This window comes from Cynocephalus volans, chromosome 10 (genome assembly GCF_027409185.1).
Source record: "Cynocephalus volans isolate mCynVol1 chromosome 10, mCynVol1.pri, whole genome shotgun sequence".
In the NCBI taxonomy this organism is placed as follows: Eukaryota; Metazoa; Chordata; class Mammalia; order Dermoptera; family Cynocephalidae; genus Cynocephalus; species Cynocephalus volans.
Genome location: NC_084469.1, coordinates 102,145,945 through 102,171,407, shown reverse-complemented (window position 1 = coordinate 102,171,407; position 25,463 = coordinate 102,145,945). Strand labels below are relative to the sequence as shown.

The 25,463-nt window shown below is 41.4% G+C and overlaps 1 protein-coding gene across 1 annotated transcript; it reads left to right on the top strand.

Moving 5' to 3' along the window:
• Window positions 1-1,200: 1,200 nt before the first annotated feature.
• LOC134388368 (zinc finger protein 426-like) lies at window positions 1,201-24,659 on the top strand. Its single transcript, XM_063111350.1, is given in 9 exon segments — window positions 1,201-1,257; window positions 1,544-1,631; window positions 15,280-15,443; window positions 19,804-19,889; window positions 20,508-20,634; window positions 21,216-21,296; window positions 22,161-22,243; window positions 23,035-24,287; window positions 24,289-24,659. Coding segments are annotated over 7 exon segments (1,761 nt in total). The 5' UTR covers window positions 1,201-1,257; window positions 1,544-1,631; window positions 15,280-15,388; the 3' UTR covers window positions 24,365-24,659.
• Window positions 24,660-25,463: the final 804 nt, after the last annotated feature.

Genomic DNA, 25,463 nt, shown 5'->3' with positions numbered 1-25,463 from the left:
ACACAGAATGGTCTAGAAACTGACCCAAGGTCTGGGGTTCAATCCCTGTGCAGGCCAGCCCCCCCCCAATAAAACAAAATAAAATATATAAATATATTAAAAAGTAATACATTTCAACAGAACATTTGGAAATCTGCAAGTATTCAAGTAATCCAAAGTGTGAGGAGACTTTTAGAACAAGGCAGGAAACCCAGAAATTATTTAAAACAACAACAAGTTCTTTTGGCTGAAAATTAAATCCTTTTTACATCAAAACTTGAAATACTGGGCTGACAGGGGTAGCTCACTGTGTTGTGAGGCGCAGTTCCCAATAAGGCCGAAACCACACAAAAATTCTTGGGGGTTGTGGACGGTTTATTTTTCCTGCAGGCCGTCGGCTGTCTCCTCAGGCAGTCTGGATAGAGTGCAGCCCCCAGCCTCATTAAGGAAAAGTTTTTATTGGTATAAACCACATCCCATTTGGCATACAGGATGCTCTGCAAGAGCAAGCAAGCTGGTTTACAGAAGCCAGGATAAGCAGATTAAGCCATTTTTATTGGCTCCTCCTATGGTCTTCAGGCAGCGTTTCCTAAATCAGGGGTCTTCTAATAGATCGTTAACTAGGTTACTGTGGCTGTAAGTTAAAACTAGGTAAAGAGGCCTTTTTGGGTAAGGGTCTGTCACACTTGAGTGCAAGGGCAGGAAGTGTGGTTACTTGAGGAGGGGTCTGCTTTAGAGAGCAGCTATTTCTCTCCTACACAGGAAAGAACTGGTAGTCTGCGGTTTTCTTGCTAACACAGGAACAGGCTTGTGACCACAGAGCTATAGAATGTAGAAATGCATTTAGCTGTTTTTACAACTGGGACAAAGATGGAGTCCGTCATGTTAACTTGCAACAACTGGTTAGAGCATGGTGCTGATAAAACCAAAGGTCCAGGTTTCATCCCTGTACCGGTCATCCCTGTACCGGTCAGCTGCCACCCCCTCCCCCGCAAACTGGATATACTAACATGGCAACATAGTTATCAATTCTAGTTGCACAACGCTTTGGCCCGGCCCTCTGCCCGCAGCCACGCCCAGAGGCCGGGTTCTGTACTCCGCCCTGCACCCTGGGTGGTTTCTGCCTCTAGCCCCAGAACTGCGCAGACTCTGGAGCCCCGCCCGGCAGGAGGGAGGAAGCGGAAGTGACGTCAGCGGCACGCCGTCCTCTTTGCCGATGCAGACTTAGTGCGTCCGGGAGCTCTTTCGCCTTTCTCTTCGTGGGTTCACAGGGCCTTTGTGAGTTTTTCGTGAAGGGAACAGCTTGGGGGAGAAGGGGGATGTTGAAGGACAGGTGTGACCTGGGCCACCGAGGAGCCTCCCTAGAGAGGCCTGGCCCGCTCCGCTGGCGGCCGCGGGGGCCGCGGGTCCTTCCGGCGCGGCCACGTCCGAGACGCCTCTCGAGCCTTCATCCCCACCAGGAGCCGGGTCGGGAGTGGAAGTGGCGCCTCCGCGGGGTGTTTTCATGCTCTGGGGTCTCCTTTTCAAAGGTCTCCAGAGTAACCTTTGTGATTTTATTCAGCAGGGAGAGAGAATTTCCGCCGTTCGAGTCACCTTGACTCCGTCCCTGGAGTCCTCCCGCTTCTAGGACTTGGCGATTCCTGAGAGTTCTGGTGAGCTCTGGAGCAGAGTTGGTTCTAGAAGGGCCTCTTCCTTTCCTTTTTAAAATTTTCTTTCCTTTTCTTATGCAAATGAATATTTCATCTGAGAATCTGGCTTTGTGTGTCATATTTTATTTTTGACCGTTACTTTGAGGTAGAAATATAAAGGTACTTTCTTAGGTGTCCAGGACGTGCATAGTTCTGTATGTGAATATAAACGTTCGTGGGTCGCAAGTCTTTCCATTAAAGAAAACTGAGAATACTTAGCCGTTCTCTTTATCTGAAGTACATCCCCATGCGGCTTAAAAACAAGGTCCTCCAGGAAGAAAGAATGGAGGCTTTATGACACTAGTCCTAGAGTAATTGAATTTGCCATTAACAGGATTGTTGGACTAAGCGTACTTTCCCCCACATTTTCATTTTGAAAAACCTTAAATGTGTTGGTGACTGGAACATCCACTACCCGTTATAATAGATTCACCAATTTTTACCACTTTGTATGTTTGCTCTCTCCCCAGATGATAAATATATTTTACAGTGAATTATTTGATAGTAAATTGAAAATACATAGTAGACGTGATATTTGACCTTTAATACATTTCTGAGAGTTAAGGATATTGTCCTACCAAAAGCAAAATACTACTAGGCAACCAAGGGAATAAAAAACAATAACATCATGCAGTATCTACTCTAACAAAAACGAAATTCTCTTCGTTGTTCCAAAACACGATTTGGGGTGTTCTGGGATCTAAGATCCATTCGAGCTTTCTGCATTGCATTTGTTTACCTATTTCAATCTCTTTGTTCCAACTGTAGTTGCTGTTTTTCTTCCATTAAGTTCACTTTCTGCAGAGCCCACATATTGTTTTAGAAAGTGACATGTTGTAGTGTTTCTGATTGTATTGTCATGATATGTTTAAATAATTCCTCTATTTCTTGTGTTTCCTGTAAAGTGATAATTGTGTTCAGAGGAGAGGTTAGTACACGTTTTGTCTGAAAATGTTCAGATAGAAAGTCCTTTGCTTTGTGGTCAATAAAGTCTGGAATTAATCTGCTCTCTTTATAGTGGGCAAGCAGTCATAGAATGTAGTAAACCAATGGGCATGGCTTTGTTCTCTTAAAACCGTTATTTACGAAAACAGGCCTGTGAGCCATGATTTTCCAACACCTAGTCTGGAAGCTGCAACACATCATTTGCAAAATATTTTGTAGGTGATAATGTGTACTTCCAATGGCACTTTATCAGGAATATGTACATTTTTATTGTCCCTCTGTTAGTGGTACTGAGTTTGATACTTGCTTAAGGTAGTGATCAGCAGAGCACTCTGTTTTAAAAGTAGACTTTCCCTTTTGAATAAGGAAGTAATTTGCAATATATTGTCCCCCAGCAACCTTTCTACTCATTTGTTTTTAGCATACTGAGTAACCTGCAGCAAATAAACTTCTCTATGTGTTTTTTTCACATGTGGAGGTGCATTTTCAGCTTAGGCTTTTAAGGTTGGATGTCAGGGTCAAAGAGCAAATGTACATGTAATTTTGCCATATATTAAATTTTTTGCCTTCTCCAGATCTTGTACTATTTGGCAGTTTCTGAATCAACTTTTGTTAACCTTGTTCAGAAATTATTCTGCAGAAAAATAAGTTTCAGTTTTAAGTACAAGACACTTGTTTTCAGAAAGAGTATCAATACCCTGTCTATGATCATGGTTAGTAAGAATACTCAAATATACAGTGCAGTGTTTTGGTTAATGTTTTAGTGAGGGGAGACATTTTATTTGAGTGTTATGTAATTTTTGCTTTGTAATTCTGTTTTTGCATGCCTTCTATTTGTGCTTAGTTATACTATAACATTTTTGTGGGGAATGGATATTGTATGACAATTCACAAATCATCATTAAATTCCTTAAATTTAGTGGCTTTCTGCCAGTGGTTAGGGAAACAATGACTATCCAAACAAGTGCTCTCACCGTGGCACTTAACAGTCTGTCTAGGAGGACAGATTTTAAATGAGTATTTGCTAGTTTGTTATATGGATTTAAGAATGCATTAATAATAGGGACTGGGACATACTGGGAGGAATTGATACTTAAATTGAGAGTGAAAGCACAAGTAGGATTTAACTAGTTAGGTCTCTGAACTAGAGTGAGGAGGTGTACAGTAGGAAAGAACATTTCAGTTAAGGTAATATCCTGAGCGAAATCCCAGAATATTTAGTATATTATTTCTTTTCTTTTCTTTGTTGCTAGCTGGTATGGGGATCTGAACCCTTGACCTTGGTATTATAACAGCTTGCTCTAACCAACTGAGCCAGATGGACAGCCCCACGGCTTCATATATTTCTTCGCATATTTCTTGAACTCAGGGAAGGGAGTTAGCTGAAGCAAAGCAGGGAGAGAGAGAGGGGTGCGAGGTAAATTGGAGATCAGGGTTAGAACAAGGGGAATGACGTACTCTGGATTATATTCTAAGGCTGTGGGAATCTTCTGAAATGTTATTAGCAAGGGAGTGATTTGAATCTATTTCAAACTTAAATTAAAGCCACTGAGTATTCAGTGTCCATGTTGTGGGTGTGACGTAAACGTGGTGAATGGATAGGTTTCTGAGATGGCCTAAGGACTGAGTGTTATAGGCATATGGCATGGGCTGAGCAACACAAGATGTCATCACCCCTATACCATTTACCCATCATCTGTCTAGTGCCCCATCTGCTGACAAAGCTTAATTTGTTCCATGTAAAAGGTAAATGCTTAAAGAATCTAGTCTTTTATTCCATAGCAGGTATTGAAAGTGAATTTGCAGGGGTGGCCAGGTAGCTCAGTTGGTTGTGGCACGGTGCTGATAACACCAAGGTCAGGATTCGGATCCCTGTACCAGCCAGCCACCAAAAAATAAAGTGAATTTGCAGCCAAAGTGAATAAAATGAAAACTGGCACAGTCTGTGATTGGTTGCTCACCATCCATATATACCCCTCTACACATTTGAATTTTCTCATAATGATAACACAGCTCTCTGTTTCTACCTGACAAGGTACAGGGGAGAAGTTCTTGCCCTTTCAGAGTGAGAAGGTGCATAGTCCCCCTCACAGGCGATATTAAGTTCTCAAACTGAGTCACTTTCTCCCTGAATATTCTGTTACCTAAAATCTAAAACATAAATTTATTCTCAATAACTTGTATGTGAAATAAACATGGAAAGGAGATAGAAGTAAATGGTTAGTTTATACAACTAAATATGGAAAGCGACTACAGTGTTTGTTTCTGTCATTGGTCTTCAGGTGGTAGTTTATGCACCTGGTTTACTCCTTCAGTGACCAGTTGCCTCTTTCTCTTGCACTCAGCCACATCCTCAGCTGCTGTGGGTTTCTACTGGTGAAGTCACCCAAATCTTCATTCCTCAAGGACGTAAGCCTTTTTCAGTTGTAATTTTCCATTTACCTTTACTATGCAGCTTGAAAGTACTGGAATATCTTAGACTTGGTCCTCCCTGCCTCAATTGTGTATCAGTAACACACTTTCCCTTGGGTAACTGTGATCTGTTATTCCAGCCAGTAGATTAACCACCCTCTTTTTTTCCCTCTTAGTTTAGTGATATAAGATGCCCAAAACGGCCAACAGGAATTCTCACTTTCCAGTGTATTGGGACTACAACTGTGCCCCTGGGGGAAGTACTCCTCTTTAGGGACTAAGGTCTCCAAACGTGCAGTGCTCTAAGTTGATGGGATTGGAAGCAAGAATTTTGTCAGTGGATCCATTTCCACCTTCACCCTTCACCATCAATTTCTGGACACATTTGTGTGATTTGTCTATTCATAAAACAGAATGAATGTTCCAGTGAGTCCAGGAGAGGACTTTGGCTTTATAGACAAAAAGGGCAGAAGAAAGCGGAAACAAAGAACAAAAAGCAGATTGGTCATTTCAATGTTACTTTCCTTATAATGTGGGGCCAGGGCGACAGAACAATAGAAAAATAACTGATTAGTTAACATCAGGTTACTTCAGGTTATCCTTTTGTGTAAAGATTAAAGCGAAGAGAACTTCATTATCATGCCAATTAGAGATTGAAACCAGCCTGTTAGGGAAATTGGCTGTGATCTCTCTTTTCTGATAGTTTAGGTTTGGTGATGTGGAACTTTAGCATGACAGGACTTTAGTTGAGAACAATGACCTTCTATAATTTTTGCTTAACACTGCTAAAATTGTAAAATACTGTAAGCAGTAATTGTTTTATAATTTCGGTATCTCCAAGGCCTAGCAAATGTGCAGCGCCATATTGGTACAACACAGACACTTGTTTAGTATAACTAAGCTGAGATAAAAAAGTAACTATATGGCAGAAAATCATAAGCAACAGAAATACAGAGTCTAAATCAGTCCTTGAATTTAAATAGAGGCAGAAGATGGGGAAAGTGGGAGCAAATGATAAAAAAAATAAAAAGATAGGAAAAGAAGGAGTTTTAAAACAGGTCAAGGAGACCAGTGGTAAGATGCGGAAAACCTGGAGGGGAAGCCAGGTATGCCTTGGGGAGTTAGCATTTTTATAAGTGTTCACGTAGAGGCGAGCTCTTTCTGCACCAAAAATTAAGGCTTCAGTGGATCTTAGATTTCTTATTAACCCCACTGTTCTGTGCCACACAGTGTTTGAAGTAAAGAATGGCAAACATTGAAGGGTTTAAAAGACCTAAACAACAGAAACCATGCGATGAAGTGAGAACAGAAGTATTGAGATTAAATTATATATTTTTTTGTTTGTTTGTTTGTTTTTGGTTGTTGTTTTTTTCTTTTCTTTCTTTCTTTTTTTTTTTTTTTTTGATGACCGGTAAGGGGATCTTAACCCTTGACTTGGTGTTGTCAGCACCATGCTCAGCCAGTGAGTGAACCGGCCGTCCCTATATGGGATCCGAACCCGGGGCCTTGGTGTTATCAGCACCGCACTCTCCCGAGTGAGCCACGGGCCGGCCCGGTTGTTGTTTTTTTCTGATGACTGGTCAGTATAGGGATCAAACCCTGGACCTTGGTGTTATTAGTGCCACACTTCAACCAACTGAGCAACCAGCCATCCCAAATTGTATTTTCTTTTCTGCTTTCGTGACTCAGACCACTAATGTCCCAATAATGTCCCCTGAAATTTTCTGATAGTGGCCAACTTTGTTTTTTTTTCTCATTTTAACATTGATTTGTACATATTTGTGGGGTAAAGTGGGTTGTTTCAATGCATGAATATAGTGTGCATTGATTCATTTAGGGTAGGTAACATAGCTTTGTGCCGGTTATTTCACCACTTCTCCTCCCCACTGCCTCGCTCCTCTCCTGACCTCTGGTAACCACAATTCTAATCTCTACTTCTATGAGAACCACTTTTTTTTTGGCGGCAGGCCCAGTAAGTGAGAACCACTTTTTTTTTTTACATCCTATGTATGAGTGAGATCAGGTGATATTTGTCTTTCTGTGCCTAGCTTATTTCACCTAACATAATGGTCTCCAGTTCCATCCACGTTGCTGTAAATGACAGGATTTCATTTTTTTTTTTTTTTTTATAGCTGAATAGTATTCCATTGTGTATATAATGTACCAAGGTTTTTTTTTATCCTTTCATCCATTGAAGGGCATTTAGGTTGATTCCATCTCTTGGCTGTTGTGAATAGTGTTGCAATGAACATGGGAGTGCATGTGTCTTCAATATAGTCATTTCATTTCCTTTGGGTATATACCCAGAAGTGGGATTGATGGGTCCTAAGGTCATTCTATTTTTAGTTCTCTGAGGAACGTGTACTGTTTTCTACAGTGGTTGTACCAGTTTGCATTCCCACCAACAGTATAGGAGAGTTCTCTTTTCTCTGCATTGGCAGCGTTTGTTATTTTCTGTCATTTTCATAATAGCCATTCTAACTGCAGTGAGATAATGTCTCATTTAATTTTCATTTCCCTAGTGATTAGTGATGTTGAGCATTTTATTCATGTGCCTATTGGCCTTTTGTATGTCTTTTTTGAGAAATGTCTGTTCAGGTCTTTTGCCTGTTTTTTTTTTTTTTTTCTGTTAAAAGATGACCAGTAAGGGGATCTTAACCCTTGACTTGGTGTTATCAGACCCACGCTCTCCCAGGTGAGCCACGGGAGAAGGCTTTTGCCTGTTTTTAAATTGGGTTATTTGTCTCTTTTTTTGCTATTGACTTGTTGAGTTTTTTATATATTCTGGTTATTAGCCCCTTGTCTGATGTGTAGTTTGCAAATACTTTTTCCCATTCTATAGGTTGTCTCCTCACTTTGTTGTGCCCTTTGGCTGTGCAGCAGCTTTTTAGTTTGATGTAGTCACATTTGTCTACTTTTGCTTTAATTTGTGCCTTTGTAGTCTTGTTAAAAAAAACAAAAAACAAAAAACTGCCCATTCCCAATCCCATTTCATATAGCATTTTCCCAACATTTTCTTCTAGTAGTTTCATAGTTTCAGGTCTTAAATTTAGGTCTTTAATCCATTTTGAGTTGATTTTTGTGAAAGGTGAGAGATAGCAGTCTAGTTTCAGTCTTCTGCATGTGGATGTCCAGTTTTCCCATCATCATTTATTGAAGAGGCTCTTCTTTCCCCAGTGTATAACTTTGGCACCATTGTTGAAAATCAGTTGGCTGTAAATGTGTGGGTTTATTTCTGGGCTCTCTATTCTGTTCCATTAGTCAGTTTGTCCTTTTTTATGTGATAGTGGCCAACTTCCCATGGTGTTTGCTTGACTGAGCCCAGGTGGTGACTATTTCTGCACACCCTTGAATCTGGGCTGGCCTGTGACTGCTCTGACCAAAAAATACAGTGAAGTAACATTGTCTCAATCCCTAGCCTGTTAGAGGACTGGCAGTTTCCATTGGCAGCATGTGAGAAGTATAACTACCCTGAGACTACTCTGCTATGAGAAACCAATTTTTTATGTCTTACTGCAGACAGATGATCACTTACACATCTCTTTTGTGAAGTTCTATTTTGCATTTTCATTTTTTTTAAGATGGCTTATCACACCTTGTTTATCCATTCATCAATTGATGGATAATTGGGGTGTTTCCACGTTTTGGTTATTACGAATAATGTTGCTATGAACATTAATGCACAGGAGTTTGTGTGGACACGTTTTCATTATTTTGGGTATTTACCTTCAAGTGGAATTGCTAGGCCATATAGTAGCCACCGTACACCTTTGAATCCCCTTTCCTGAAGACTGTGTTTTAGCAGAGAACAGGAGAATTGATAAAAGCTTGTGGTCTACAGTAATTCTCCAAGATCCACGGGACTTCTGTATGGGACCAAGTAATGTGTTATCTAGGTCTGGAAATTGGATGAGAGGCTGTGATTCTACCCTCTGGTGACTTAAGTCAGGTTTTTGGCCACCAAACTTGTTCCACAGACGGAGCTATTTTCTAGTATACAGTTTGGCAAACTATGGCCTATGGGATGCATCTGATACTAAACCTGTTTTTGTAAATAAAGTTTTCTTGGAACACAGCCATGTTCATTAGTTTACATATTGTCTGTGACTTCACATTATAAGGGCACAGTTGAGTATTTGCAACAGTTACCATATGGCTCAAAATGCTTAACATATGTCATTTTAGAGCAGAAATTTTTGTTGTTTTTTTGGCAGTTGACCAGTATGGGGATCTGAACTCATGACATTGGTGTTAGAGGTAGAGCGGGGCTTGTTGATCTTTGTTCTAGTAAGCTGCTTTTCTATTTCATTCCTGGGGACATTAAACAGTTTGTCACCACCAGTGCTCTGCAGGCCAGATTATTCTGATTACTGGTACATTTGCTCTGCCTATGATAGATGACGTGGCCTCCTTGTCTTTGATGGTTACATGCTACCCATGTGATTTCTGCCACCCTGGGTTCTCATCATCCACATTGATGTCGGGGAACTCATCTCAATGGTTGTCTCCCCTACAGTCATACCTGGCTTATAAAGGAGAATAACCACAGAGCTTTCAAGGATGGAGGTACTCCCTTTACGAATTTATTTCTGAATACTTTGTGAAGAGTGTGTCTTCTGGGCCCTCACCCTGGGTTGCAGAAGGGGGACTCTGCAGATCACACATGAGAAATTCAGTGCAACCTTCCTATGACTCTAGGATTCTCTTCTTAACACTATACTGGGCAAGCTTTGGCACATCAGCCTCATTAACTGTAGGTCACCTTTGAGTCTGAGTTTCAGTCTTTAAACTAAACTTGCTATTAGTTGTACCCGGGTCCATGAGCTTATACATGAAATCCGGAATGTCTAGTAAGTGTCCCCATGTATGAATTTGGTCGTTTGGGTGTTATCTTCTACACTCTTTGGTCTACTATCCTTAGAATCCATTTCATTATATGTTCCCTGGATTTCGTCTGATACATATTATCAGCATAGGAATCATTTTGTGTGGCAACCTTTTTCCTCTTTCATTATGTTGTATAACTTTGCCCCTGGATTTTGCACTAGTTATGACTCTACTGGCAACAGCAGGGGGTATCTGGTGTCTGGTATCTGGCTCGAGTGGATTTATCACAGCATTTTCAAGCAGCTGGCTTTTCTCAGAAACCAAAGGACAAACTACTTCTCTGGTATGGGAAGCTCAGAAGGTGTTGGGGTTTAAGATTGTGATGTTCATCTGGGTCCAACCACGTGTTCCCCATCTAAGTTTCTCACTCTCGTTCCTGACTATGTTGTAAATTTTCTTGATGCTTCAACATCCCAACAAATAGACTGGTCACTCTAGTCAGGCCACCAGGTGTATAAGGTTGAGATAAGGCTGGTCTCTGCTACAAGTTCCCTTTCTTGCCCTCTTCTGACTGTGATCTAATGACTTTCAAACCCATTAATGAAATCCCCTCTTGCCTTTTTCTTGCGTACTCCCTGCAGACCCCTGTAAGGGCACTTGCTCGGAGTCCTCACTGTCTCCCGGCTCCTACTTGCTTAGTAGAGCCTGCTCCCCGCTTCCCTTCCAGCATGGCCCCCAGCGTGGCATGGAGTACCTCCCTCTTCTCTAGGACCTAGGAGTATAATAAATCCTTCAATTTCATATGTGTCTGTGAGTGTGATTTTCATGACTTTGTTGGCATGACCCTGAAAGATCCCAGAAGGGGGACTTATTTATAACACAATTTATAAATTTTTGCTCTGTTTATGACACAATTGCCAGTGAGGGTGGGATCATTGTAAATTGGGGTGGAAAATTTCTCAGAAATGCACTTTAACTGTCAATGGTTTACTAACTGGCTACCCCACTTGGGCTCTACCATTTACGGAGGCTCTTGTTGGTGTTCATGCCTGCTGCTATGTCCTGCTTTGTGTTGACCCTTCTGAGTGCTGCTAAGATTCTTGATCCTAAAGTTCAGTGCCAATCCCAATAACACACCCCAGGATACTGAATATCAGTTGTGATCCCAGCAAGAGGGGGATAATTATGCTCTCGTTCCCTGGGCTCCCGACCCACTGACCCACATGAATGGGTACTTCTCAGTGCATACTTAGTGATTGTGATTTGAGAAAGGACCCTGCTGATAGAAGTGGAGTTCTTCTGTCGTATGGTTGCGCTGAGTAGTGACTTGGAAAGCTGAGGGCTTGGTGGGCTGCAGTACATGTAGGTGATCCCACCTGCACTGTGCAGTGTGTCCTTGAATGGCACTTGGGAGAAAGAGTTAATTCATTCTTCTTCTAGGTGTCACCCCTCCTTTGGAGTCCTCCATACTGCTGTGGCAATGGACACTTCTCTGCTACACCCCTTGCTGTTGTTGCTCTTTGTTCCCCAAGCCCCTTGGGTTATGGCAGGTCACATCCATGGAAACCAATGGGTCCATGTGAAAAAAGGGGTGGGGGCAAGAGCACTTTGATCTCTCTCCCACTAAGACGCCTGAGGATGTCAACTCATTTGAGGTTACAGATCTGGTTAATGTGCTTGTGCTGTTTTAAGTGCTGCTACCTACCTATTGCCGTGCTATGAGTCTCCTGCTTAAAATTAAGCTGTCACAAAATAAAGAACTTAAAAGACAAAGTTGAGGTCCCTGTACTCTCCTGGATGTAGACCCCAGCTCCTCCGAGGTTGATTGGGACCCTCTAGAGAGGGAGTCTGATTTGGGCTGCTCTGGACTACCAGGAATTTGTCAGTTAATTATCCGAAGAGAGAGGAAAAACTTAGCTGCCCAGAGATAACAGTCTATTTGAAAGATTTCGGATATGAAAATAAGAAAAGGAGAAGGGAGACTGATTATCCCAGGGACAGGTTGCCAGGAGGCCCCTGACCCCTGGCGCCTTCCCTCTTTTCCTCTTCTCTGCCAGAAACAGAAATTAAAAATCTAGGCAGGTCACTAAAAGCCTAGAAGAAGCAAAAACAAAAAGCAGGAAAAGGGGGAAGAAGACTGCCACTTTGGGAGGCTACAAGTCCAAGGGGAAAGATAAAAGAGAATAAAATTTACTTCTTAATATTTTGGAGGTTGGGAAGTCTGGCGTTCAGAGGGCACACCTGGTAAGGGCTTTCTTCTTGGTGGACACTGTACAGAGTCCCGTGGCAATGCAGGGATCCCATAATGAGGGCTGGGCAAGGGCTGGTTGGTAACATGCTCACTTGCTCTCCTTATAGAGCCACCAGTCCATACTCTGGATAACCCATTAAACCGTTAATGTATTACTCTATGAATGGATTAATCCATTCATGAGAGCATAGTCTTCACAATCCAGTCACCTTTTAAAGAACCCACCTTTCAACACTGCCACACTGGGAATCAAGCTCCCACGTGAGCTTTGGAAGGAACAAACATTTGGACTATAGCATAAGATAAATTTTCTGTATGTATAAATAATAAATAACAACTCAAAACAAAGTTCCATGATTTGATCCAATTCAGAATCCAAAATTTAGGTAATAAGTTTATATATAACAGAAGATTAAAAAGTGCACTGACTGGCTTTTGTGCCTGTACAACATAGGTTCTAACAACTTTAATATTTGCTGAAATGTACCAGTTGACAACAATTTGTGGACTTCAATACGGGGGCTCAAATTTAAAGTTACATAAGTGTTTGGGACTTACAAATTTGCTTGCTCTGTAGGACCCCAAGGATACTAGTTAAAATAGCTAATACTCATATGGTCCAATGTATATTAAAATAGGGCCTTCAGGGTTTAAAATTTATGTAAAAGCTAATAAATAAAAGGTTGATCAGCCCCATTACTTCTCTGTTTCACAGGCCAGTGTTACCTGTTCTTAATTCTGAAAATAAATAGGTAGAGAGAGATGATCGATAGGTAGACAGAGCCTCATAGTAGATAACTGCAGCCGCAGTGCTGTGGCTTCATCCGTTGAGGCCCCATATCCAATACTCAATTTTACAATTACTGATTCTGTTCAGTAAACAAGTGGTAAATATTTTGCTCGTAATTTGGCTGACATGTTCTGTTCGGTGCCTGTTTCAACACCCTCTCAGCCACAGTGTGCCTTCACCCCTGAGGGGACACAATACACCTACATACACATATGTTCTCCCCTGCCCCTCCCCCCTTGCACAGTACACCATCTCCAGGCTGCCTCTGTCTGTGATACCTCAGCAACTTTGTCATCACACACAGTCTTTGCAGAGAACATCTTCATTGTATCCACCTTTTTCCAGTATCACAGGTATGGCAGTACATTGATAACGTTCTCCAGGGAGATTAGTTTTACACATTTATTAATGACACATAAGTTTAACATCTTTTAGTCCTTTTAGGGTTCTGGTGGGAATGTATTCCTCATTTACAGATTTTCCTTACAAAAAAAATCAACAGGCACTCCTATTAGTGCCCACAGAAACTCCTTCATTCTAGAGGATTTGGCAACCTCTTCATGCCTTGTGGGATCTCTTGGACCACTTATGACAGACTTTAGTTGCCCCAGGCCTTCTGATGCAAGAAATTGCCCCTCTCAGCCTCTTGGTATACTTCATTCAAAGAGGAAATGACTGGCTATCTACTTGGGTGTCCCAGAAACAGAAGCTCTGAGCTTTTGTCACCACATACCCCGTTGACATGCTCTGGGTCATGGATACCGCACATCCTTGGCACAGGTAGCAAGTCCTTTCTGAGGCAGTATGTGTCCAAGTCTGTGTCCTCTGTTGTATTCCACCTGCAGGAGAGGGTAGCCTTCCTCATTCTCAGTCCCTTGACAGATACCAGGCAGGATACTGGAGGAGTTCACCCCTCTCCCAGATCCACTGGATGTCTGAGGAGCCCCTTGGGATTGACTGAGTGAACAGTGGGAGTTTGTGGGCTATAGGAATGGCACTGCTAACCATCACAAGTGATGGAACTGAGTGGAATGTTGCTGGTTTTCATCCCGCAGTCATGATGTCCTTAATAAAGGATGGGACCCAAGAAACCACATACTTGGCCAAACTTCAGGCACTCATCTTAGCACTGGATGCTGTGGTTAACAAACTGTCTCATCTTCACGAAGCTATTGAGCTATTGCCTGAGAATTTTCTCCTTCAGGGTAAGAAAAGAACAAATGAAAAACACAAGTCTCTGGGAAACTGTTGTGACACAGTCACCCAAAATATAAATCAAATCACATATGCCCATACATATACTATGGGCACAGTTCAAGGCCTTATTCCCTTCAGAGTTACAGATATTACTTGTAGTAGCTAAGACACACATTTTCACTTTTCAGAATACATAATTCTGGACTATTGGAAAAGGCATTCAACAGAACTTTCATATCCCAAATTTTAGGTCCCAAATAGCTGTGTTAACTGGGAGACATGATGAATTCCTCAAACAACATTTCAAATTCTGGTACAACAGACTCTTTTTTTTTTTTTTTAAAGATGACCGGTAAGGGGATCTCAACCCTTGGCTTGGTGTTGTCAACACCACGCTCAGCTAGTGAGCGAACCAGCCATCCCTATATAGGATCCGAACCCGTGGCCTTGGTGTTATCAGCACCGCACTCTCCCGAGTGAGCCACGGGCTGGCCCACAACAAACTCCTAAATATACAATCTTGTCCCAATCCTTAACCTATTTGTATAAATTTTCCATCTTACCCACATTCCATAAGGGCCAGAGGCAAAATAGAGGGAGCATACTGTCTTGGCACTCATTAACCTTAGATCATCCCACAGGCCAGGCTGCCACTCATCTGATATGGGACACATTTGAACCAAAACTTCCAACAAAAACCAAAACCAAAACTCTGGTGTGTGTAGATAGCTACACTATTGTGTTGAATCTTATTACTTTTGTTGTGGGTGCTTTCATCAGTTTATAACCTAGAGACCCACATCAACTCGAGCAGATATCCACTTGGAAAGGATACCCTAGTCCCACATCCCACTTGCTTTTGCCCTAGCCCAGAATCTCACTGCTGGGGAGGGCATCGCCTCAGGTAACACCAGCCAGAGACCTCACTCATGCTCAGGGATGAGTTCGCTCCCTGTGCTGGGACTACGTTACTTACACTGAAACCTCCACCCCGATGATGCCAATGAACTGCCTCTCCTAAGGCACAAATTGGACATAGGACATTTTATTTTTGCCTTTTCTCTTGAGCTCCACTATTTCCTTAGCTTGTGATCCAGGTATACTCGTTCTCTGCTAAAACGTACACGCCTGGTAGTCAACTCTGGTAGAGGTGACTAAAATTAATGGAGATTATTTATTGCTTTCCCCAGGAGACATCTGCCTCCTATCCTTGGCCCTGTGGGAAGAGGACCACCCACTCCCTGAAGCCTTTTCCTACCACCCCCTCCAGCTTTCCACCACAGCCTTGCCTCTCCGACCATGACCGCCACAACTACTCTTTCCTCTTCGTTGAACACAGTGCCACATTGTTCAGGTACACTGTCCTCAATAATGGCACCTTTGGGTTCTATTGTAGCCCACTACACCTTCCATTTTTTTTTCTTGGTGACTTCCCCCTCGTATTTTACATAATGAAACCTCAACCCAGTGTGCAGTGGTTACACAGGATGCTTATAGTTCTTTATCCCCTGGGTACCTCCTCTTTTCCATCAATCCAATGACGCCATACAAGATGGGTGGTACTTAACTCCTGTCTTAATAGGACTTGCTGTAGACCTAGGAGCCGCCAGCGTTAGCACCAGTACAGCAGCATTTGTCAAATGAAATCAGATCATAACACCCAACACCATAGAGTGACCCTTTCAAATTTTATTCAACAACTTCATGAAACATTTTTCATTATACCACAAGCCTGAGTCTCTAGCCCAGATGGAACGGGTGACAGGCTGGCTCTTGATTACTTACTCATCAGGGAAGGAGGAGTTTGTGCCATTCAGGGCACCTCCTGCTGTATGTTCATTCTTAACTGTGCAGGTACAGGCTGAACTGAGGAACAGGCCAAGAGGTAAAGGTCTTTCATAACATAACCAAACACCTTCCAACAGATTACCTTGCATTCAGAGATCTGACCTGCTTGCTTGGGTATCAGTGGAGTTCCTGGTTGTGGACTGGGTTCCAAACCCTCGTCATATTCCTAATAGGAGTCTTCTTAGTTGTCATCTCTATAAGTGTTTGCCTTTGGTGGGCAAGTCTGTTTCAGTCTGTCCCACTGTGTCCCCCTCACCTTTAACATCTCCACAATCTGGATGCCAAGTGTCAGTCCCAATCAGTATTGTTAAGAATGTTGAGGAACCACAGAATGGGTTATATTGTAAATTTTTAGAAATATATATTTTCCTGATGCCCAATATCTTCACAAACATGCAGTGAGCTCGCTGCCCAGGTGACCAGGTGAAGCAGTGTGATAACGCTGGTCCCTGCCTCAAGTTCTCCTTTGTTCTCTCCCATGTCTGTGACCTAGTGACATTCAGACGCACACTGTAACTCCTTTATGGTTTTTGCTTGTGTACATCAGTCCCCCTTCACCCCTAATAAAGGCCCCAAGAGTTTTCCTCTCTCTTCCCCGTTTCCCAGATACAGCCTGCTCCCTTTCTGCTCCTCCAGCATGGCCCTGAGTGGCATCTCTTCCTCCCTCTCTAGGACCTGTGAGCATAATGAATCCTTTAGTAATTCCCACAGCTGTATTGGAGTGAGTGCTCCTTAAAGCTGACATGAGGGGTATTACTCCCTCATTTACAACACAGTGATTAATGCCCTAATTTCATGTGAAAAACTAGGTGACACTGTGACTTTGTGGTTGTAGCTAAGTCTGTTAAATAAAAATTTGTGTGACTTCCCACAGTATCAGCCCTGTGACGATAAGAAATACATATCCTTAAGGGCTGTCATGGAAGCTCTCTGTTTCTCAGACAGAATTGTGCTGCAAGTGGGAAGGTTTGTGATTGCTATTTTCAGTGCAAGTCCACTCCAAAGAACCATCCCTCAACACAGTCCTTGTAGTCCTTGTTACTGCTGTCACAGTGAAGTGCAGCATTTGGTTACAAGGCAAATGCTTCCTTGGGCACTTGATCACAATCAACCACAGGTAATATCTTGATTGAAGTGATGCCCTGAATGTCTTTCCCATTGGTAAGGAGCTCAGCTATCTTTACAAGCCTAAGTCCTCAGAACACTGTCTGTCTCAATAGTGTGTAAGTCTTGGTCCAGTCAGAAGATAGAAGTCACACCTTGATTTAAACAAAAGTGTAACATAAAGATGTAAAGAGAACTCTGACTTATATCCTGTATTTGACAGAGTACCTGAGGAAGGCAAACTTGGAGGGGGTGTCTCTCCCCAAGACTGGGCCTCAAACCTTGCTGGAGATGGTGATTTTGCAGCCCACTGGCTGGTGATGAAGTTCACTGGGTTGCCACGGCCAGAGCTAGTCATCAGTCACTGGGAAAGCAGGAAGCAGTTCTCTGGAATGCAGGCAAGCCCTGGCTTGTGGGCAGATGAGAAGAGGGAATCAGGGTGCCATTGGGGTTCAAGACTGAGAGCACTAAGCATCCACATCAGGAGGCTGTGGGAAACTAGTCTCTGCTGTGTAGACAAGCTATGGCTGGTCGGTGAATGCAGAGAAGACGACAGTGTTCTTCCCACCCTTGCATTCTTAGAGTAATTCAGTACATTTCCTGCAGACTCAGACTTATGTTGTGTTATGACCAGTTATTTAGCTGTAATCTAGTTATACTTGATTATACAGTTTGAGAAGGATCTTAGTTATCTGCCAGACAGTAGTCACTGGGTGTCTTCATAAGCCAGGCTCTGTGCCAGGTACTGGGGAACATTGGTATCCAAAGGACACATAGTGCTGCTATGAGATGCAAAAACTCCAAAGAAAAGCAGATCTCCATGTCACACTACACTGTCATAAATCATTCCTAGAGATAGAGTTCATTAAAATATTTTGTTTCTTGAAAAATATTAAAGTTTAAAAAGTGTGTCCACACAATAATAATCTTATAAAATGTATAAAGGAATGCTTCACACACATGAGTAAATAGACAAGTCCATGATTCAAGAGAGATTGCTTCTTTGAACAATAGAGAAAAAGTAGGATATACATTTGAAAAAGATGAGCAATGTGTCTACTATTCATACACAGAATATTGTATGTAGTAGCTGAAAGTGCTTGTTTGGAGCTGGCAGTGAGGGAATGGACTGAAAAGGGAATGGGCCTTCTGGGGACATGGTTAAGTTCTTTATCTTGTTTTGACCATTTTCAAAACTCTTCTCATAAGTACTTAAAATGTGTGCATTTGAATGTACATCAGTTATATCTCAATTTGTAAGAATATCTAATATTCTATACAGATACCACCAGACTAAACACATTTGTGGTCCTGTTCAGTCCGAGGACCCCCCAATTTGAGACCCCTGGTGGTAGGTATGGTCTATACCAGGAGTCCAGACACATGGTTTTTGTAACCCAACTTGACTTCAGAGTTTTAGTCTTCTCATCTGTGGATTTTTGTGAGGGTGAACTTGGTTCATGGGTAATGAACTGTAGAACCTTCAGTGTTTATCCTCATTCAAATACCATTCTGTAGATCACTATTTGGGCTGTTCTGGTTTTGGTTTATTAACGATTGTGATTAATTTTTGACAGAGTTAATCTTTAAAATGCATAAGGCTAAAAGGTAAGAAAAATTATGAAAGAAGAGTGAGAAGGAAATGAATAAAAATAAAAGCATACCTTGGTGAAAAATAGAACTGATAAGTACTTTGAAATGGTGGTTCTCTGAGGAGACCCATAAAATAGACATGTGTTGGGCCCACTCTGATTGGGCATTGCCCCTCTGCCAGTGCAAGGGGAGGGCAGACGTATTTGATTTGTGTGTTTCCAACCAGGAGCCTGTTGTGGCTGCCCAGTACTTAAAATGTATTCTGAGATTTTTTTTCTTTTTTTTAACAAAAACTTTCAGTATTAAACAGGGGTAATGATAGTACTGTGAGAGGTGGTTATGATAATTAAGTAAGCTCATGTACATAAGGCTCCTAGTGCAACTTCTGACACATAGCAGTCTCAGAAATGGCACTCAGTGTTACCAATTCTCTTGTTGCAGAGTATACCGTTTTTAGTGGCCTTCATGTATGTTATCTGCAGAGAGAGCACTCTGGTATGGTGTTTTATGAGTGATGATTAAGTAATGCTTGTTGAATCCCAGTAAACCTGTATAAGGAAGAATGGAGATTGTCACTATCCACTTAGATTCATAAGCTGCCCTAAAATGATGTTGGCATCAATGAAAGGAGTGTTCAGGCACATTTTCACCTCACAGGATGGCAGCTATTGATTTTTCCCATGGTAAGTGCTGTTCATACTCTTTCAGAGAAGCCTAGGGTGGTAAGTTTCACCCTAAACAATATAGAGTCCACTGTTCTGGGTCTGAGTAGTCATGCTGCTGGTTCACTTAGGAGGTGCTGAATTGTGCCAGAGAGTGCTGGTCTGTAAGTCAACTCCCTGGTATGTGTGCTTTGGGAACAGGTGCTGCATAATCTCCATGAGTTTTATCACCATGATAAAGTCACTTTGCTCAGGACCTATGTTTCCTTTGCTGTAAAGTGAGACTATTTTTACCAGTGGGCATCATGGTTCACAATCCCCTTTTCTGGCTATAGGTGAGACAGGAGTGCTCTGGCATTGTATGGCAGTATCGTGCATGTGTATGTTTTCTTAAGTGTACTGGGTTTTATGGGAATTTCATATTAGGATGGAATGACTTGTAGTCACGTGACTGTGGGAATTATGGTCAGTTATCTGGGTTATCATGCCTTATTTCTTTTCCACTAGGTCTTTCTAGGGACCCAGTCTGCCTTCAGGAAGAAAAGATACAGGCAGAAAGGATGGTGGCTGACTGCCTCACAAATTGTTATCAGGTAAAAAGTATATACTTGTACAAAATGACATACTTGCATTCATGTAGACATATTTCCTTTGAGACAGACTTGTCTTCAGAGCTTCTTCAAGCAAATAAAGCCTCACTCAAAGACTGAGTCCTCAGTTGAATTTTCCCAGGGAATGGAGCCTCTCATAGAGGTGAAGTGTTAACTTGAAAATCATTTCAGCATTTCAGTAATTACTAATTAATCTTGACCCTCATGGTGCCAACTGCATGATTCTGATTTTGCTGGGTTCTCTGAAGGAGGTAGATGAAAGTATCTTGTGCTCAGAGAATTTATTTGTTCATCAGCATTGATCATGTGTCTGGAATGTGCTGAGCAATGTGCTCAAATAGAGGGAAACAAGACGAGATCTCTTCCTCTGGAATGTGCCAAGATAAATTCATAATCAACAAGTGCCATTAAAGCCATGTGACTGGAGGAGATTAACAGTGAGTCAGTTTAGATAGGGGAGTTTCTAGGGCCACTGAACCCTGGGGTAGGTAATGGAAACCTTGGAACCCTGTATAGGTATTGGGTCCTCCTTCCTCATTCTACCATGTACATTGGTGGAGATGTTACTTGGCTCAAGTCAGCATATGTGCAATGGTTTAGGGTTCAGTGACCTTTGAGGATGTAGCTGTGGACTTCACTCAGGAAGAGTGGACTTTACTGGACACAACTCAGAGAAACCTATACAGTGATGTGATGCTGGAGAACTACCAGAACCTGGCCACAGTAGGTAAGACTAGATCTCTCCTTTTAGCCTTTTATGGAACAGATACATTATGTACTTACTGTGTTGCAGAATCAGTGATGTCAACCATCTGAATACGATGGGAAATATCAGAGACATAGTTCCCTTCCCTAAATAGGTTTTAATCTACTGTGGTGGTTCTCAAAATGTGGTTCAAGATCAATAGTAATACTATCAGTCTGTTAGAAATGCACATTTCCTTCTCCACCTTTGATGTACTGAATCAAACCTGGAGTTGGAGCCCAGTTGTTTTACAAGTCCTCTAGGTGACTCTGATGCACAATAATGTTTGAGAACCACTGATATAGTTGTTTCCTGAGGAAAACAAAGGTCTCTTTATCTTTATTTGAATAAAAGTGTTAGTGCTTTGTAAATGTGTACATAAGGCTGAACTTAGAAAGAGGTAACTAAATTCTTGGGGGCACAAACAGAGGTGATAAATTTGCATTTTTAGCCCTTTTGAAATAATTTCACTGCTTTTATAGAACTATAGTACCTAAATCGTAGGAGTATTTGTCATCTCTTGTATGAGCCTCTCCATTTAACGTATCTTTCCCTGTGCACAGTATGTCAGAACATCAAACCCAGTCTGATCTCCTGGTTGGAACAAGAAGAGTTGAGGACATTTGAAAGAGAAGTACTCCGGGGTGAGTGTTCATGAAGATAACTATTGTCAGTAAGTTCAGTACGTTTGCATCTGTAACGAGGAAATTTTTAAAGATGCATTTTATCTCAGAAGGTCGAGGTCATTTTTCTCAGAAGTTAGGAAATCTTCAACTTCTCACTCTCTTACTTTACTTATATGTGTAAACTTTTCTTTAAGCTTATTGTTTTCATGTATGCTCTTTTTCAAGAAATTTTGAACTTTTTTTGACATTCACTTTTTCTGTTCACCATCAATTTTAATTTTCATAGAATCAATTCATAATAAATTATCTGAAATTTTGACCTTATGTCCTTATCTTTGCCAAATTTTTGACATAGCTCAAAACCTCAAGGGCCAGCCCCTGGCTCACTTGGGAGAGTGTGGTGCTGATAACACCAAGGCCACGGGTTCTAATCCCTATATAGGGATGGCTGGTTATCTCACTTGGGAGAACGTGGTGCTGACAACACCAAGTCAAGGGTTAAGATCCCCTTACCAGTCATCTTTTAAAAAAAAAATACCAAAAAACAAAACAACCCCCCCCCAAATCTCTTTCTGCTTTTTCTTAGTGTGTTTAAATTGAAAACAAATACAAAGGAGTGTTATTTTTTTTGTTTGTTTTCTTTTTATAAAGATGATTGGTAAGGAGATTTTAACCCTTGACTTGGTGTTGTCAGCACCATGCTCTCCAAAGTGAGCTAATGGGCCATCCCTACATAGGGATCTGAACCCGTGGTCTTGGTGTTATCAGCACCACACTGTCCCAAGTGAGCCATGGGGTGGCCCTGAGCCTTATTGTTTTTAACTCTTTTAGTCCTTATTTGTTTGTCCAAACTCTTATATTTGTTTTTCTTTTTTCTTTTAGGATGGGAAATGCAACTTGAAGCCAAATGGTCAGCACTTCCGCAGGAATTTTTCAGGGGTCAAACATCCAATGGGATACAAAAGGTAAGTTTAACAAGGGATACTGTCCCCCTCAGAGAAAATTAGAAATTCCATTAGAGCAAATCAGCAAAAATAAGACATATTTGAGAGAAGTAGCATGCATGCAAGAGGGAACCATGTCTTTGGAGAGATACTCTGAATATGATGAGTTTGGGGATGCCCCAAACACCTGTAGTTAAACTTGTTGCTTCAGAGTTCCCACAAGTACACATTCCCACACATACGACTAGACATTGAGTGTTTAAAACAATTTCATGGAACTTTTTTTGGGGGGGTAGGGAGGTGGCTGGTTGGTGCGGGGATCCGAACCTTTGACCTTGATGTTACAACACCACACTTTTAAGAAATTGAGCTAACTGGCCAGCCCCAGAAATCTTATTAAAGATTAGAGTAGATGGGCCACATTCTGAAATAAGTATTCAATCATGCCACTTAAAAGAAATCAACAACAAAATCCAAAAACAAAAAGAGAAAATAAAGAAATCAACAGGGCAGGAGCTGTATGCATGTAATGAAGATGGCAAAAATCATAATTATCGGGCCGAGCCTGTGGCGCACTTGGGAGAGTGCTGCGCTGGGAGCGTGGCGACGCTCCCGCTGCGGGTTCGGATCCTGTATAGGAATGGCCGGTGCACTCACTGGCTGAGTGCCGGTCACGAAAAAGACAAAAAAAAAAAAAAAAAAAAAAAATCATAATTATCATTATCATCATAATGTTTCTGTCTTCAGATGGGTGGACTCTCTTAATGTGTTTGAAAAAATTCTTTAATTATCATTCATTCTTTCATCAACAGTCAGGAAGCCACAATGGAGGAGAACTCTGTGACTGTGAGCATTGTGGAGAAGTCTTCAGTGAACACTCATGCCTTAAGACACACTTGAGAACTCAAAATACAGGGAACACTTATGACTGTAATCAGTATGGAAAAGACTTTCTTATTCTGCACAATAAAATCTCTACTGGAGAGGAACTTTCTGAGTTTAATCAGAGTGGAAATATTTTCAGCCTGACACCAAATATTGTGTACCAGACAACTAGCACACAAGAGAAACTCTTTGAATGCAGTGACTGTGGGAAATCCTTTATTAACCAGTCACACCTTCAGGCACATATGAGGACTCACACTGGAGAAAAACTCTATGAATGTGACAAATATGGGAGAGGTTTTATTCGCGCCACAAGTCTTGCTGTGCTTATAGAAACGCTCAATGCAAAAAAACCCTACAAATGTAAGGAATGTGGAAAAGGCTATAGATACCCTGCATACCTCAGTATTCACATGCGAACCCACACTGGGGAGAAGCCCTATGAATGTAAGGAATGTGGGAAAGCCTTCAATTATTCCAATTCATTTCAGATACATGGACGGACTCACACTGGAGAGAGACCCTATATATGTAAGGAATGTGGAAAATCCTTTACTCAGTACTCAGGCCTTGCTATACATGTACGATCTCACAGTGGAGACAGGCCCTATGAATGTAAGGAATGTGGGAAAGCCTTCCTTACATCCTCTCGCCTTATTCAACATATACGAACTCACACTGGAGAGAAGCCTTTTGTATGTGTCAAGTGTGGGAAAGCCTTTGCTATTTCTTCAAATCTTAGTGGACATTTGAGAACTCACACTGAAGAGAAGGCCTGCGAGTGTAAGGTATGTGGAAAAGTATTTGGGTATCCCTCACGTCTTAATAATCACATGCGAACTCATAGTGCCCAAAAACCATACACATGTAAGGAATGTGGGAAGGCTTTTAACTATTCCAACCACCTTAAAATTCACATGCGAATCCACACTGGAGAAAAACCCTATGAGTGTAAACAATGTGGGAAAGCCTTCAGTCATTCCAGTTCATTTCAAATACATGAAAGAACTCACACTGGAGAGAAACCCTATGAGTGTAAGGAGTGTGGTAAAGCATTCATATGTTCCAGTTCCTTTAGAATTCATGAAAGAACTCATGCTGAAGAGAAACCCTATAAATGTCAGCAATGTGGCAAAGCCTACAGTCATCCCCGTTCACTTCGAAGACATGAGAGAACTCACTAGTGAGAAACCCTATCTCTGTAAGCAATATGGGAAAGCCCTCATTTCTGCCAGTTTTCTTGGAAGATGTGAATGAACTCACACTGGAGAGAAACCCTATGAAAATTATTTAGTTAAAATGAGTCTGTTAGTGTAGAGCCCTAATCCAATATTGCTGGAGTCCACACACACAAGAGACACACACTTAAGACCATGTGAAGTCGTTTAGAATGGACATCTGCAAGCCAACGACAGAGGACTAGAACAGGTTTTTGTGTTAAGGTCTCCAGAGGAAACCAACCCTGCCAGCACTTTGGACTTCGAACCTCCAGAACTGTGAGCAAATAAATTTTTCCAGTGTTTAAGCCACTCAGTCCATGGTATTTTGTTCTGACAGCTCTAAAATATGTAAGAAATCACACAGAAGAGAAATCCTATGAATGTAAGTCATGCAAAAAAGCCTTTTCATCAGATCTCAATCCACATTCATCTGGTAATAGACCATGTGAAAATAAAGGGGGAAAAAAGTAAAGGAAAATGCAGAAAGTTTCGTTTAATATGAAAGTAAGAAATGTGACCTTATATACCATGTGGGTATTTAGCACAGACTGAAAGCCTGGTAGGATTGTGGAAGAGCTTACATTAATTTTTCACGCCTTATAAAAGGTGTAAAAAGTATGACTAGAGAGAAGTCTTCTACTTGTAAGACATGTAGGAAACCTTTCATTAATTCTATAGAAGTTTTTTTTACACATCTAAGATTACTGCAAAAGCCCTGGGAAGATAAGGAATGTGGTATAACTTTTAGATATTTCGTATGCCTTAATGTTCACATGAAATTTCACATATTGTGTGTACACATTTCATATGTACTGTTTCATGACAGTACAATTAAAACAATTCTAAAACCTTTTTCCCATCCCTTTCATTTTTATATTCATTTCACATATATTGATGTCCATATGCACACATACAATCAGCACATGTAGTTGAATACATCATAGCTATATTGAAGAAGTGTATCTTTTACAACAATTAAGAATTAGAATAGAAAATTTTATCTTCACTTACTGCTTCTCCTATGCTCAAAGTTGGATGTAATTCTTATTCTTGTTTTTATATATGAAATGCATTTTTCCTCTGTTTTTCAGCTTTTTTTAATCTTGATATTCTGTAGTTTAAAAATGATATGATAG